The following is a 16714-nucleotide window of genomic DNA, read 5'->3' as shown; positions in this document are numbered from 1 at the left end:
CCGATTAAATCAGCCGGGCAGCTGTCGAAGCCTCACCATTATCCGTGTGGAAAAAGAATATCAACAAACTCAAAATGAAGCATCTGACAGCACTTGGCCAAATGTTCCTGTGCCGTTCGTGTCGCTGGTAACGTTGTGGAACGTGAACGAAAAAATGGTTCAGTACTTTTGCGGCGTTCTTCTCACACTTGTACCCCGAACAGTAATTTCTCCACAAAGTATTTATCACCATGGCACATGCGCTCACACCAGCGTGAATCTCGGGATCTCTGAGCAAGTTATCCGACAGAGATTATTCCCCGGGCGTATACAGCGGTGCCATCGCAGTTGGGGGTTGGTGGTGGCGATTTGACAGTCCAGTTTCAGCTTCCTTTTTTCGGTTCATAAAATAACCGCCGATATTTATTGGCGGATGTCTTTGGCACGCACAACAACTGACAGAAATCTGCTTTGCATAATCATTAGTTCCCCTGGTCGAGCAGTAGGACTTCCCAGGTGTGAGATGCCCCGAGTTCAAATCCTGTTCATGGTCGATTCAAAGCCGTTTTGTGTTATCCGTGTCACCTACAAAAAAAAGCGTTTTTCCATAAATACGGCGCTTTTTAAATAGTTGAGCTGGAATTTTATTGAGCTTCCTGTTTATGTTGGAAAGCCTTTAGAGAATCGACTGACAGTCCAGTCTCTGGTTAGGTCTCCAGACAATACACTGCCAAGACTAGTCACCAGTTGAGTCAGCAGACAATTGACTGGCTGACTAGTTACTGATTAGACTGTCAGACTCGTCAGACTGTCAGACTCGTCTCCGATGGCTTCTTCAGAGAAGTAGAATGACAGACGGGTCCCTGCTGGGGTCTCTAATTAAGTCTTTGGTGGTGTCTCAAGGCTGTTGCCTCCAATGGGTTATTTGATGGATAGTCTGGCAGCTGATTCTCTGCATATTTACTGGATCTAAACAGCGCATTCAGGTGTACACGTATGTGTGCTACATGCATTTACTTTTGAACGCTTGTCTTAAATGTGAACTCTCGGCACGAGGACTACATTCTTTGACAAGTGCTCCGACTCCGGACTCCTTTCCGTTCATAAACACGAAATACATTGACGCGAAAATATCCACCGAGTCGAGTGCAAGCCAAGGCATTTGAATCAATAATACCTCTCGCTCGCAGACATTCAACTGTCGGCCAAAAACACAATAGTTCTACAGGAGCGCTGCCAACTCTGCAGAGTTCAACCGTTGCGGAAATATCCCAACTCGTGCCGTGCGCCGCTGTGCGTGGGCCCGGCGTCTGGCGTCAGGAGGATGGGCCCCGGGCCGCCTCCTCCGTAGCACGTGCAGGCGGGGGGGAGAGGCTCTCTGACATCCACAGAGCGCAGTGACCTGGACCCCCCACCTCCCTCCCCGTCGACACGCACCTGTCACTGAGGGTGACACGTGGGGCTGTCCCCATGTTGGACACATTGCGAGGTTTTCACATTGATTCTCCTGCCAATGCGTATTGCGTTTTAAAGAAATAAATAAGCAAGTAGCTGTACGCTATTCAATCGGTGCATTGTAAAACTTTAAATGAGTAATTGACATTAACATGGCGAAGACGTCACGCTTATCGGAGTTAATTTGACGGATTCTTCATGTGTTAATTTATTACGTAACTAGCGGCATGCGTGTTATAAGTTGTAAAGTTAAAATGATTATGAGGACTTGTGGCAGGCTTACATTAAGTGAACTGCCATTGAAGGACTTTTTGAAAGTCATCTTTATTTGTACTGGAGGTACAGCAAAGCGCGAATACGGTAAGATGAACTTGACAAACGTGAATATAGAGTTATGGGAAACTGTTATCGCGATAATCGCCATATCGTGAAAACTAACATCGTATTGTATCGTATTAAATTCGTAACTCGGCAAATAGAACCACTACTACCACCACCACCCCCACAACCAACTCGCTCTTCCAACAACGCCTGGGGCTCGTTGAGCCAGATGATGGAAGCTTGATTAGAACCACGGCCGGTAATTCATCACACTTAATAAAACACACGGCCGTATCAAGACAAATATACCACGACAAAGGGCGTTTTATATGCACTACACGAAGCACAAATTACTTCTGACATCTGTTTACGTGCCGACAAAAGTGTATTCAAATGACCATAATATAACACTTATAATATAATCCAACATTGAGAAGGTATGTTTATTAAAAACCACACGAGTGGAGCGGTGGCGCAGTCGTCAGCGCACCACCACGTGACGAGTGGTACCTGCACCGGTCTCTGGCACCACATCACTGCACCACCCGGCATGGTGAAGTATGTCAAACAGGAGGCATGACTGACACGGAATGGTGAAGTATGGTCAATCAGGAGCCGTGACTGACACGGAATGGTGAAGTATGTCAAACAGGAGCCATGGCTGACACGGAATGGTGAAGTATGGTCAAACAGGAGCCGTGATTGACACGGAATGGTGAAGTATGTCAAACAGGAGCCATGGCTGACACGGAATGGTGAAGTATGGTCAATCAAGAGCCATGGCTGACACGGAATGGTGAAGTATGTCACACAGGAGCCGTGTGTGACGCTCATATTTATTGCCCCAAGTCATGCCAGCAGTGGGAAATCCACAATGACACATGCCGTCCTTAACACAACAAACCACCACTGACCTCCCACCAACCCCCAGGTGTGTGATGGACAGGATGAATTGCCCCCAGATGGGATTTAAACTCGGGCTCTCATGGTCGCGAAGGCAATATTTGACAATGTAAACACACACGTCTGTTGTGTATTATGTATACAATCATGTTTAGCTACAGAACGAAACTTAGAAGTGCGCCAAACTTGACTGATGTCCTGTTCCACATTGCCACCTATTGTCAGTGTTCTGTATCACGCTGAACTGAGTCTGACAGCAGCGCTACCTTCGACAGCTCCTTGGTCGTTACAGCCGTGGGGCACATCTGCTCCTTTCTAGATTCATTCTTTGATGTTGCTTGCTCGGCCGATGTACGCTCTCACATGGCCATAGCTGCACGGCTTGGAGGCAGGGTCGGCAGATTACAGGTGGAACCTGAGAACCCCACCTATAGCCAACGATGCACCATTGAAGCAGATTGTCCTCAACGTCCTCAAGATCCTCCATGGACTTGCCCCTGTATACTTCTCCCCTCTCTTTACTCCAGCAACCAAGGCTCGGTGTCAAAGCCTGCAGTCAATATGCAGTCGGTGGGTGTTCCCACCTCCTGCTGCTGTCCACTCCGCCCCTTTCTTTCTCGTCAAGGCTCAAGATTTTCCTCTTTTTATATAAAATTATTCAATTCCGCAGGACGCCCCTATTCCAATATTCCATACGGGGTCTCGATGCGTTTTTGTATGTAAACACTATACACATTGTATCGCAGTAGAAAGCAGGTTACCGAGTTATCATTGCAGCTTGGATTTTCTCCTCCTGAAAATCGGGGTTGCAGACTCTGATGCTTGAACTTCTATTCGTATTACTCACTGAAAAATGTTTGGATTGAAAGGGTATTTTAGACCTTGGCCATACTTATGCCGAGAAACATTTTAATGCACTTCCTTTCATACAGCCACTGAAAATAAACATTTATCTGTAACCATCAGTTATCGTCAATGCCACTTGAAAGGCAGTATGAATTATTAAGACGTAGCATGTTAATTGTTGTTGTTATGCAAACATGCGTGTGTTATTATTCCCATAGAAATTATTTCAGGCAGTGACTTATATGTTATGGCTGGCATGCAATGAAAGGGAAGTGGTTTTAATGACCACATTGGGAATATATATTTTAAATTGTGAATGAAAACAGAAATCCGTTTGAAAAAAAACTTTTATTTGGTTGGTATTTAGCAATCACTCACACTGCACAATGAGCACTATTGAGGTGCTTCTCGGGAAATGTACAAATATAAAACATCTGTAGCTCTCTCAAATTTTTATACATACACTGGGGGTGAAACTGGGCACAATGTCTGCTCCAAAGAAAACACATGCTCCCCGTTTTATGCACGTTCACATCCGTTACAATTTATACGTTTTGCACTTCCTAACACTCAACCCCTGTGCTGCCTATAAAACTCCTTCGTTGAGAGTTGTCACCGACCATGTCATTTGAGAATATATTTTTTTCAAAGGGCAATTTCAAGCAACACACCAATGTCCTTTCTTACAGTTACGATTCAATTAAAATATTTATACGTTGGGTTTCCCAGTCGTGTGGTTAATCACACGTTTGTACGTTGGGTACGACGTGCAAATTGTTCATTCACAACGATGATACATTACCAGCTTTATAAATATCACAAACTTATGAATGAAAAACACTCAGCCAGTGAACATTTTAGACAAAGGTTTTTTCTTTAAATCACAGATTGTTCAGTAGCAACAGTGCTAATACATATAAAGCATGTGTGCAGTTCCTGATATTTAATCTTAACCAGCAAGTCGCATTTAAATACCACTTTTGTGCAAATGGAACCAACGTGACAGAATGAAGCAGTCGATACAAATGGAACAATGATTGATTCTTGAATTATTTTGCAATTGTATTGAAATGGTGCATCCGTGAGATGTAATTTTAACACCTTTCTATATGTAAGCAATGCATCACCGAGCATTAGAAACCAGCCCCTGGAAGGCGAAATCACAGTATTATTTACGAGGTCCTTTGAGTGCCTCTTATCCGCTCAGCCAGTGTTGTTGTACCGTCTCACATACTCTCTGCAGGTTATTTTATCACAGAGCAACCGAGCCAAAAATTCCGTCATTCTCAGAGTATGGCCAAAATTATGTAACACCCAACTGCACGTGGACATAGTTGGCTCGGTTTTCCATTGAATTCCATTCGCTCTCCACCCACGCCTTAGCAGCGGGACCATGATCATACAAAGCGGCTCGCGATGGCCAGCACCTTTGAATACTGCCTCTCGCTGCTTCGCAGCGACGTTGGGATGGGCACGCGGATGCGCGTGCCCGTGGGCGAGCCATTGTCCTCCAGCAGCACCACGTTGTTGGAGTCGAAGCGAGGAGTCATCACCCCCGAGCTCATCTTGTGGCCCACGATGAGGGCCTTCTTCTTTTCACCCCTGTGGTGGCAGCAGCAGCAGAGATCGCAAAGCATCACGAGGTCAGCACACGCTCGCGACTGTGAGCCATCTAACGACTCATCCCTCACCGCCTCCTATGATCTATGAATTGTCGTAATTCCAGGCAAAAATTTGATTTTAGAATCGAGTTTTTTTTTCATCTTTGCTGCAGTCTCCACCTGGGTACAGATGGGTCGCATGGTGAGAAGACACATACCTCTTATGCTGGGTAATGGTGAACCCCTGAATCAGGTCGTCACCACTGCGAGCAGAAGGTCCTCCACTAGACGGCGCTCGAGAGCCCTTCCAGAGAGTATTTGCGCTACTCTCTCCCACACTGGCTAGGCATCTTGAAATATGAGTCCCCAGCACTGAATCTACCACACGCACGAGACCCGCCGACAGGATGTTCCCCTGAGCTCACCTGATGGCGAGGAGGACCATGTCTCCAACCTTGCCCACACTGTTCTTGGTGTAGACGTGGATGACGCGTGGCGGGCGGTGGTAGGGCTTGGTGGCCATGGGGCTGTTGTCTACGACGCGCACACGAGTCATCTTTTGGATGGCTGCGCTAGCGGGCGACACACTGTGGAGACAGAGTTTCACGCTTGTATCATCTCACATGCAGCAGTTGGATGGTGCCGTGGACAAAGCTGTGATTAGAACGTGTATCTCACGAGTGGTAAGCTGCAAGTTTAAAGCTTGCTTGGAATCATATTCTTAGGTTTTTTCGCTTGCTTGGAAGTTGACAATATTTTATTGCCGGACAAAACATTTGTGAAATTACAAATAAGACGATTAAAGTTGTAAATAAACAGGCATTATGCCTTTACATGACTTTTTAGCTAAATCGATTTCTGGAGTACTTGACAGCATGGTGATTGATTATGTCATTATTTTCTTCATGGAGTAATGTTTAGTGGAACATAGAGCCCTCTGCATTTTCAATATTGTAAGTCGCAACAATTAGACGGCTTGTGATGAGCTTATGTTGAATGAACTGCAGTTTAAGTCATCTTTATTGACACCAGCATGGCGAAGCACAAAAACAATAGAAAGTTGGAAATCGAATTATAAACTGATATCTCGATGATCAACAAATGAACCTTATGGTGGGCCCCCAGGGTTCCAAAATAACCGGAAGTCAAAATCGTAATTAATTCATTTATTTTTGGCGACTCCGTACCACCGCACACATCAACGCTGTGACCCACCTGGCGCGTATCATTCTGTTGTCATGTCGTGCAAGCGCAACGAGGACGAATGCGCAGAAGAAACAAAACTTTGAAACTTTGATTAGTGCATAATGTAGAGCTCGTCGAGAGGAATAGATTGCCGTATCGTTCGCCTTTACCAGACATAAAATGACGTCGCAACGCAGTTGATGCGAGAGCCGGGGGCTTATGGGACCCTGGGGTCCCTCTATAAGGTTCATATCGTGAATATGAGCCAAGAATGTCTGTGTACCGCGCGTGACGTCACTCCACGTCGGCCAGCCCTCTCATTAATACTTATGAACAGGTGACGTCCTCCACATGGACCCCCCCACCATTAATAATTATCATGAGCGGGTGACGTCACTCCACATCGAACAGCCCCCCACATTAATAATCATGAAGAGATGACGTCTTCCAAATGAACACCCCCTCTCATTAAAAATTAATTAGCGGGTGACGTCACTTGACATGGGGGGGCGAGGCGCCTCCTCCCCCCTCCTCGGCGTCAACTCACAACCTTCACTACAAAGGCAGAACCCTCACGTCACGCGATCTCCGTAGCGCTGTTGAGACATCGAAGTAAAAAGGACGTCGTGATGAACAAATGAAAGAAGTCTGTGTCACCGCGGCCTTACAGATTGCACACGAATGGATGCAATGAATATCACGTCGCGGTCTGCTTTTCTCTTGCAAGTTTCAGATTTACTGAAATACAACCGTCCTTGGACGAGTAAAAGGCTCGTAGTGAATATTGATCTTGAATCACGGCAACCCTCGTATGCAGAGCAGTGCTGTACTGACCTGAACCGCCTGCAGAAGACATCGCCGAGAGAGGATAGTGGTGCAATAAGAGTACGGAGGGTCCCTGCACCCACCACACACACACACGCACATGTGTTAACACAAACCACAAACTCAATAAGGGAACACGACCAAGAGGAAGGAGTGACGAGTTCAGCGCGCGTGCAGCGGGCACATCATGGATTGGTGCATCGCAGGAGTGTGACAACAGGCGACAGCTTGGGGAGACCTTTATGGTGGCTAGGAGATGTTAACTACCTCACCTAGTCTACAGGCGGACGTGGGTTCTATCCAGAAACTGACTCCTGTATACTTGGAGTTTGCGCGTCTCTCTCCCTGTGGTCGCGTGGATTTTTCTCCAGGTCCTTTTTTCCCTCTATATTTAGAAACCTGCATTTAGATTATTTGGCTGCTATGAATGTCCACGTGATAAGCCACTTCGTTGAGCTGTCAGTTGTGGCCAGGTCGCTTCTGAAAAAGAGCCACATAGCTCAGTGGGCCTTGCCTGGTAAAATAAAAACAGTTTGATAGCTAAATACTGCAATCTGTATACAAATACTGATGTATAACTGAACATTATGAATTTGGGATTTCACGTTACCACATTAGTGGTGCACGATTGTGGATGATGTCAAATGTGTTTTTAAAGCGCACTTTACAAGAGACTCATCATATGCACAAACTACTCGTGTTATGCTTTACGTTTTATCAATCGTAAAATGTTTTAATCATTTTGCTTTGGCAGAATTAAACGCTAAGATTTAACTACTGTATTAAAGCGTATCAATATATGATAGAACATTGTAGTTTGTCATAACTTGTGATTATAAACCAGAGCTTAATTTCAGCCCGGGTCGGTGACCCGGACATTATTTGTGCACTCGGCACACCACATCCAGTATACACATCACTGTAACGACTCGCGACACAGTGAGCAACTAAGCCTCAATTAACTCTGCACTTGACTTACTGCGCTATTAACGTCACATTTAATTCGGGTTTCCATGGCAACCCGCGTGTCCTTGACAAGAGGCCTAGGTCTGAAGTAGAAGCCTGTCACTCGCCCACTCTTAACCTCTGTAGCCCGCTCACTGTAACACGCTCAAAACCGGACAATGCCCACCGCTTAACTAAATACGCAACACTCCGTCGTAAGCCCTACAACTGGTAATTATTTGTAGCTTAATGGCGCAATTAGCGTGCAAAGAACCCGTCACTTACACATTTCTCGCCTAGGCCGCACGCGTGCGCGCGCCTTTGCAATTTGCAGCGCGAATAAGTCGCAGACCCGCCGCGCGATTGGTTGGAGACGGTCAGCATCACGTGGCGAGCGCACCGACCAATCCGCGTTCAGCGTTTCGCGCTTATCTGTACTACGCTTTACAGAGAGGGTGTGGGTGGCGAAGAGATCCCCGACACTCGAGGGCGATGATGTAATGGACAATTGTCCCTAGATTTCGTACAACTGATTAGCGTCCCCGATTCGCAGCTCGGGAGCGATCCGATTGGGCGATCGCGCGCCTCGGTGTTTATCGGATGTGGGATATGTAGTGCCCTCTCACACCCATTCAGTGCATGGCAGACGTGAGTGTGACATTCATGGCATTACGGGTGAGTCTTCTACCCCACCGTTATTCGTTATTTATGGCTTATTATTTCGTGGGTATTGATGGCAAAATGTCGAGCGGATCTTATGAAAAATGTGCGGTAATTTTTTGTGTGATATAAAAAAGAGAATAATTTAAACGTGGCCTGCCCTGACGCCCAATGTTGGTTATTTGAAATGGCGTGGTAGATTGCCATTATCCAGCACTGTACGCATTGGGTGTCCCAGTTTGTGCGTGTCTTTTTAGATCAGTTTATGGTTTAACGTTTCGTTACGTAATTAAAATAATACGAATCTCTGAGGTTTTTTTTGCCTCATTTAAGGTGCCGTGTGCGTGTGCTTGAGTGGGAGGTGTTTTTGATTCGCTGATATTTTAGTACAGTTGTAAAAATATTGTGTAAGGCTTAACCGTTAATCGCATGAAACATAACGGTAAAACAGTTTACGGTTGTGTGCACGTAAAACGATATTTAATGAAACGTCACGATTGTAGATATTTGGCTACGAAACGACAGGAGCGACCACATTGGTGTAATTAATGGGTTAGCGCCCTGGACTTGCAATGCAGAGATCGCCGCTTCGAGTCCATCTCCCGGCACGGCAGCTGCAATATTGGGGCGAGCTCCCTCAGTATCCCACCGCCTTTGTCCGCCCTGCAGCACGAATGGGTTCGCCGTAGTGAGCGTTTGTGTGGTGGGGCAAAGTGTGGGTACGCACACCGCTCCCAACACACCAGAGAGCCCTCTCGCGGAGGCCCTTTCTCCAACAGTGGCGTGAGCAGGCAAGCAATTGCTCTTGAGCTGAGTAACTTGGGCCAATCTGGCATGCGGTGGCTCAGGCCACCGTGACATTTGTACGTTCGTGCGTGCTAATGGGAACGCGTACCGAGTTCTGCCTTTCAGCATCTGCAATCGAATCTGAAAATGATTTCCCGATATTCCCATGTGTCGTTTAATAACCCAAATATTTAGCAATTGCCCTTGCTTTTGTCTGCCTTGTGCCATTAACAATGACAGTGCAGCAATTTAATTTGCGAAATTACATGGTATTATTTTTAATATATGTAGAAACAATAATTAATCACTATGTAACACAATTTTTGTTCCTGCCTAAAAAGTATAGAAAATGGCTATTATTCCCCACAAACTTCGCTTTTGTGACCAGGACAGTGTTATTTTGAAATTAACGTATTTTCAATGAGAAGACTGGCGATTTTTTTCTTTTCGTTCACATAAAGTAAGGAAAAAAAAACATATGAATCAAAATTTACATGTATTTATACTAAAGTAATACAAAAATGACTCCAAAAGATTTAGAAGTGAGTAGTTTTTCGACATTTACGATTATACTCTAAATCACTTTCACGAATCAGCCCCCAAATGTAGTCTCCCATCATGTTCTCGTGAGACTGTGCTTGGTAGCGGCGTTCAAAGTCCAGTATATCCTGGTGGAAGCGCTCGCCTTGCTCCTCCGAGTACGATCCCATGTTCTCCTTGAATTTATCAAGATGAGCATCAAGGATATGGACTTTGAGGAACATCCTACAGCCCATTGTGCCGTAGTTCTTCACCAGAGTCTCAACCAGCTCCACATCGTTTTTGACCTTGCAATTGCCCAGGAAGCTACGAACCACTGCGACAAAGCTGTTCCAAGCTGCTTTCTCCTGACTAGTGAGCTTCTTGGGGAATTCATTGGACTCAAGGATCTTCTTTATCTGTGGTCCGACGAAGATACCGACTTTGACCTTTGCCTCAGACAGCTTACGGAATGATATTTGCTGGTTTATCCAGGATGTTTCTGTTGCGCGTCGTCGCTTTAAGATGTTCTCTGTTCATATTTTGTTTGTTGCGGTTGCACCTGACTCAAGAGCCGCATGGCTCACAGGGCTATACCTAATAAATGAAACTTGAAACTTGAAAGGAAGAAGTCTTGAAGGTACTTGAAGGCTGCCGACTTCTTATCTACAACTCTGACATATTGTTTAATAAGGCCGAATTTGATGTGCAGTGGTGGCATCAGCACCTTCCGGGGGTCCACCAGTGGCTCCCACTTGACGTTGTTCCTCCCCACAGAGAACTCGTTCCGCTGTGTCCAGTCCTGTCTGTAGTAGTGCGCCTTGGTGTCCCTGCTGTCCCAAAGGCAAAGATAGCAGGGAAACTTGGTAAAACCGCCTTGGAGACCCATCAGGAATGCCACCATTTTGAAGTTTCCAATGACCGTCCAGCCGTACTCATCATACTTCAAGGCGTCCAGCAAGGTCTTGATGCTGTTGTAATCCTCTTTGAGGTGCACCGAGTGAGCCAGGGGAAGAGACGGGTACTTGTTACCATTATGGAGCAGCACGGCTTTGAGGCTCCTGGATGAGCTGTCAATGAAGAGGCGCCACTCATTCTGGTTACAGGCGATTCAAATTGCCTCGAACAGACTGGTCACATTGTGGCAGCAGCAGAGCCCATCTTGACGGGTGAAGAAGCTGCAAAATGGTTGGTGACGCTTCCTCTGATCTGCGACTTGCACACCTTCATCCAACAAGTTCCACTGCTTGAGCCTAGACGTCAAAAGCTCGGCATTTGACTTGGTGAGACCAAGATCTCTGATCAAGTCGTTGAGGTCTTTTTGGTTGGGGTAGTATGGGTTTCTCTTCTCAGCTCCACCTCTGAAATTGTCATCTGGATCTACAACGTCTTCCTCGCTCTCTGACTTGCTGCTCTCTTCTAAAGACGACTGCTCTCTCTCCGGGGGAGTGGGTACGGGGAGATCATGGCGGTGTGGCACCGGGGCGATGGATGAAGGAAGGTCCGGATACGTGATAGCAGGTGCATTCTTGCCAGTTCGACGTTTGGAAGGGTCCACCATGCAGAAGTCGCAGTTACTAGAGTGGTCAAAGGGGTTCCCGCCAAATTCTTGGGATAGCGAACTTCATGGCTTTCGTTTCCCCTCTCTTCCATCCTACAAAAATACATTTATTTCACCCATGACTAATGTGTAAGAGAGTCTCGCAACATTTTTTCAATAACATTGAATTTTTTAAAACATTTTAACATTTAAAACTTTAACAATTTTTTTAATTTTTACAAATTTTAAAACATAAAATTCCAATCAACAATTTTACCTTCCAGAGTTTTTTTTGCATTGCTCGCAGGTGAAATGAGATGCCCAGGTTTTGTGTTGATCCCCGACAGGCATGTCGAGATATGCCTTGTAGGCCTCACACATCTTAGCAGATGCTTCCACAGAGTACTGTTTCGCTCTTGTCTTGATAAATTGGCCGCAGACATAGCAAAATGCGTCTACCGGATGCTTGCAGCCTCTTGATGCCATCTCAGGAAAATGCAGATATGTATCCACTTAGGCAGCTGGAACTAAACTGAACTGATCGGCTTAAGGCCCCTGTATTTATACTACTATTTATATTACTGGAAAGTTCTAGAATGTTCTAGAAGCCACTCCAAGTTTACTCAGCACTGAATCTATCTGGAATGTTTTGGAAAATAGGTAAATTTCTAAATATCACTGTCCTGGTCACAAAATAAAAATTTGTGGGGAATAATAGCGATTTTCTGTACTTTTGAGGCATAAGCAATTGGGAAATAACACTTACTACCCAGGAACAAAAAATAATTGTGTTACACAGTGTTATCTCACAGATCAGATCCACGGCACGAGACTGTATAATCACGCCACCCAGTGTCAAATAAATATATTTCTCAAGTAAAATATCGAGTGCTGTGTTATTTACAGTTGAATATTTTTGTTATTATGAAATAAATAAGTAATTGTGATTTCCCGGTCAAATGAACATTGAGGTGGTGTTCATCTTGTGTTTACAGCCCTGAACCAGTGGTGTAAATTCCTCTCTCCCATGACAGGGGCAAGTCTATCCCTAGGACAACCTCAGTTGACTTCCCCACAAAGCGGTATGGATTTTATTGACCCCCGGGGGATGATGGGTTGAGTCAACCCCCTCGCAATATTTTAACCGGAACCTTCCGATTGTGAGCCATACACTTTTCTGCGAAGATACCTAATTTCGATAAATGCTCGTTTGTATTTGATTTCTTATGTATTTACCATTTTTTTGGTGAAAAGTATGGAATGCATTAAACAAGCAGTCATTAGGCAATGACAGGTGATATCAACGATGAAATTATATTGCCTTCCATATTTCTTACATTTTAACACTTAGCATTTCGTGGCCAATATCCATAATAGTGTTTTTTTGGGTTAGAAAGCGTAAATATAAATGTGTCGTTTAACCCGCCACCACCAGACATAGCCAATTAGCAAGGTGTTGTCACGTAAACAAAGCACACTCCAACACACAAGCGGTGTGCTGTACTAGTAACGAATTGGCATGTTTTGTTTAGGTGACAAACCTTACTAATTGGCTGTGCCGGGTGGTGGCGGGTTTAACGACACGTTTATATTTACGCGATCTAACCCAAAAAAACCTCTTATGGATTCCTTACATTGTTCTGGATATGCCACGTGTTTCATCACTTTGTGGTTTAAATCTGTCATGAAAGATTTGGCCAGCAAAGGTTAAATTATTCAGCAGGTTTGGACAGAAGGATTTGGCAGGCGCTTGTTCGCTTTTTAATGAGCTTATAATGCCTTGACGAAAAAAGCACACAACTGGGCGTTATTGCTGTTTGTACTGTACAGTATACCGTAATCTTGGCATATTAACAGGTAGCAGGTGAAATCTATGCTCACGTGTTACACGACGCTGTGCCACATCGGCTGTGTTCGTTCTCATCATAGTAGCTCTTCATACATCACATAATATTGACCACATCACTCCGATCCACAGACTCTGCCACTGGCTAGCTATCCAATTGCACATTGGGCACAAGATAAGTTTCACTCTATTTAAAATCTATCATGGATTCACCCCCGCCCACCTCCCCCCTCTCAATTATCTCAACTCTCCTCCCCATGCATTCGGATCCAGTAACAAAAGCCTCCAGCCAACCCAACCTTGGCTCAGTGGGTGGTCGTTTCCTCTCCGTTGCTGCCCCTGCAATTCTGTCCTGTCCACATTACTGACTCCATCCGCTGTTTGCTTTCTAGCTCAAGAGCTTCCTCTGCTGTTGGGATTGTCTCTCCATCGTTGGTCGTTTTAAGGCGTTCTAGCTTAACCGTTTTCTCTTATTGTCTGTCACATATCCGCTTTTTGACTTTTCAATCCTTTTCATTTTCCATATTTCCACAACATGTATCTCCAAACTCAATTACAGCATTTTCAGATTTTGGTTTCATTTAGACAGTTGCTTTGTAAATAGTTTTTTTGTTTTGCAACCAGTTAATTGAGGCGTTTTTGACGAAACCATTACTGACTGAATGTGCAATGAGATGAACACGGAACTGTTGTATGGATTTCTCATGTCAAGTAGATATTAGTGACACGCAAAATAACAACTTAGTACAATTTGTATTCGTGCCATTCTTATAGTGCAAGACTATCACAGAGGTTTAGTGTTCACAGACGGATGTAGGTTGATCTGTACGTGAAGTTTGTGTGTCTTGGGGTTGCTCTGTACAGTGTCTTGCGATGGTTTGATTTTATTTTAGATGCAATACACATTCCACTTGTATGTATGTTGCACTTCTTTTGCACCGTACGTAGTCAACCACTGTAATCGAAGGTGCGGACTTATGATTATTCAATTATAATTATTCTATTATGATTATTAATTATCATTATTAAACCTACAAGTTAACACAATTAATTTAAATTGTTAAATTTTTCATACAAAGAATGGATATACTCTTATAATATAATCCACACTTTTACACAACAGAAAATGAATGCGCAAAATACATTTTAACACGTAGGCTTTCGCAACCAATATTATTCATAATAAAGGTTTTTGGGTTCGATCGCGTTATTGATAAATGTGTCGTAACCCTCCACCACCCGACACGGCCAATCAAAAAAAAGACAAATAGTTCACTACTTTAGCCCACCGGTGTGTTGAAGAGTGAATCCACAACATTTACAATTTTTGAGTACGACGTTTCGCTGGTAATTACATCCAGCATCATCGGGCAATTTTCCAGAATAGTGAAGCCCTCCACCTGCTCCCGGTCTTAAATAGAGCAGCAGCAGCAGTAGCAGCAGCGGCAGCAGTAGCAGCAGCAGTAGCAGCATCAGCAGCAGCAGCGGTAGCAGCAGCAGTAGCAGCATCAGCAGCAGCAGCGGCAGCAGTAGCAGCATCAGCAGCAGCAGCGGTAGCAGCAGCAGCAGGGTGACCGGGAGCAGGTGGAGGGCTTCACGTGAATATTCTGGCAAATTGCCCGATGATGCTGGATGTAATAACCAGATAACGTCGTACTCAAAAAATGTAAATGTTAATTCACTCTTCAACACACCGGTGGGCTAAAGTAGTGAACTATTTGTCTTTTGTCAACGTGACACATGTTTTGCTGATTGGCCGTGTCGGGTGGTGGAGGGTTGCGACACATTTATAAATAACGCGATCTAACCCAAAAACCTTTATTGTGAAAAATACATTTTGTTAACATATATTTTGTTAATCCGGGAAAGCTACAGTGACTCTCAAGAATGAATTGAGTTGATTCGAAAACTTTTGCTACAGATGGATGTGCGGAATTGACCACTGACTGGAATTTAACTGACGACCTCTGCGATTGTGGGTCAGACGCTGCCACAGCACCACCTGGCCATGCTGTCACTGCACAGAGATAACGAGATAAAACTGATCGCTGGAATGTTTCTGCAGGTTCAAGCTTGGCAGAAGAACGCTGATAACGCCAGTAGACATTGCTGCGCCCCTCTGTTACATAACACCGGCCAAGTGGTCGCACAATTCGCTGTGTGCTATTCAGGGCTGCTATTAATAGTTAATCCGACACAACTCCCCTTACGTGTGACACCAATTAACGGTATTGCTTGTTAGTGCCCATCTGGTGTGGCTTAATTGGTGACTGCATTTGTTGCTGTAAGTTTCACGCTGGCGAAGGGGATGGTGGCTATCTATTTAAACATTTCGCTTCTGAGTACATGCGACTACGTTCGTTCTGTGACCCCCATTTCGAGCCTGTGTCTTGGCATCCATCTGCTAAGAGTGTTCTGCGGGGAGGTCACTGCTCGCGTTGTCATGCAGGCACGTAACGTTGCATCGATCAGTCAGTCGATTAAAAACGGCTCTTATCCTATCGATGCATGCATTGCATCATGCACACGAGGATCGCTCATTTAAATGTTTGCAAATTGCACACTTAGCACTGCTGCATAGACTTTCACATTTGCACAGTGTAATTCTCCGATGTGTTTTCGAGTTGTACCATATGCAGGAGCGAAACCTCAGTTATCGTGCCGAACAACACGCGGTACAAGCTGAAAACACATTGCAGAACAATTTAAACTGTACCTATAGGGGAAGAAAAACATGAGGAATATATAATTGCCGAATTGGACAATTCATCTAATCCCAGGAGGGGGGGGGGCTGTACCCTTGCATGGCTCCTAATGAGGTGCCTTGCAGCCAGGATTGATATCTTATCTGCTGGCTTGTGAACATGACAAGATTCAACGGATGATGATTGCAGAGTTACCAATTGTGTCCCATGCTCATTTGACTCGGATGCACCTATATTTTAGGTGGCCTGGCAGCTCAGGGGGACACGTAATATCTCTGTTATACCGTTTGGACAATGCCATTGAGGTCCTGGGTTTGATTCCCAGTCAAGGTGGGTGTGGTGGCATACATCTGTAATCTAGCACTTTGGCATCAAGGGTTAGATCACGTAGATGTTGTTAAACTCCCAGTCTCTAACCAGTATTGTGACAAATCGTGCAATCAATGTGCTATGAAGAAAGACTTGTCCGAAACGCGACTTACTTAAGAGGTATGTGTTTCCTCTTAAGGCCACAGTGTTATTATTGATGCATGTGTTGAGGGTTTCATAGAATCATAGGAGGGGAGGGGTGGGGGTGACTTGTCAGATGCCTTGAGAG

At 44.9% G+C, this 16714-nt stretch overlaps 2 protein-coding genes across 4 annotated transcripts in view; one reads left to right on the top strand and one right to left on the bottom strand.

Moving 5' to 3' along the window:
• Positions 1 to 3835: 3835 nt before the first annotated feature.
• On the bottom strand, positions 3836 to 8396 carry MRPL14 (mitochondrial ribosomal protein L14). Its single transcript, XM_078870656.1, has 4 exons — positions 8346 to 8396; positions 7125 to 7188; positions 5531 to 5692; positions 3836 to 5106 (listed from the first exon to the last, which is right to left on the bottom strand). The coding sequence occupies exons 1-4, from the start codon at positions 8347 to 8349 to the stop codon at positions 4902 to 4904; spliced, it is 435 nt and encodes a 144-aa protein (XP_078726782.1). The 5' UTR covers positions 8350 to 8396; the 3' UTR covers positions 3836 to 4901.
• A 270-nt stretch (positions 8397 to 8666) lies between these two features.
• LOC144943099 (osmosensitive cation channel TMEM63C-like) overlaps positions 8667 to 16714 on the top strand; it is a 37156-nt gene continuing 29108 nt past the window's right edge. Inside the window, exons 1-2 of one of the 3 annotated variants that reach the window (XM_078870268.1) lie at positions 8703 to 8735; positions 12600 to 12647. The gene's annotated coding sequence lies outside the window, so the exon portion shown is untranslated. Of the gene's footprint in view, positions 8736 to 12599; positions 12648 to 12679; positions 12726 to 16714 lie in introns of those variants that run through there. The other 2 variants (XM_078870267.1, XM_078870269.1) reach the window with 2 other exon arrangements.

The sequence above is a fragment of the Lampetra fluviatilis genome, chromosome 30 (assembly GCF_964198595.1).
Source record: "Lampetra fluviatilis chromosome 30, kcLamFluv1.1, whole genome shotgun sequence".
NCBI lineage: Eukaryota > Metazoa > Chordata > Hyperoartia > Petromyzontiformes > Petromyzontidae > Lampetra > Lampetra fluviatilis.
Note: the sequence above shows the minus strand (reverse complement) of the source record. Positions and strands in the feature narration are given on the sequence as shown.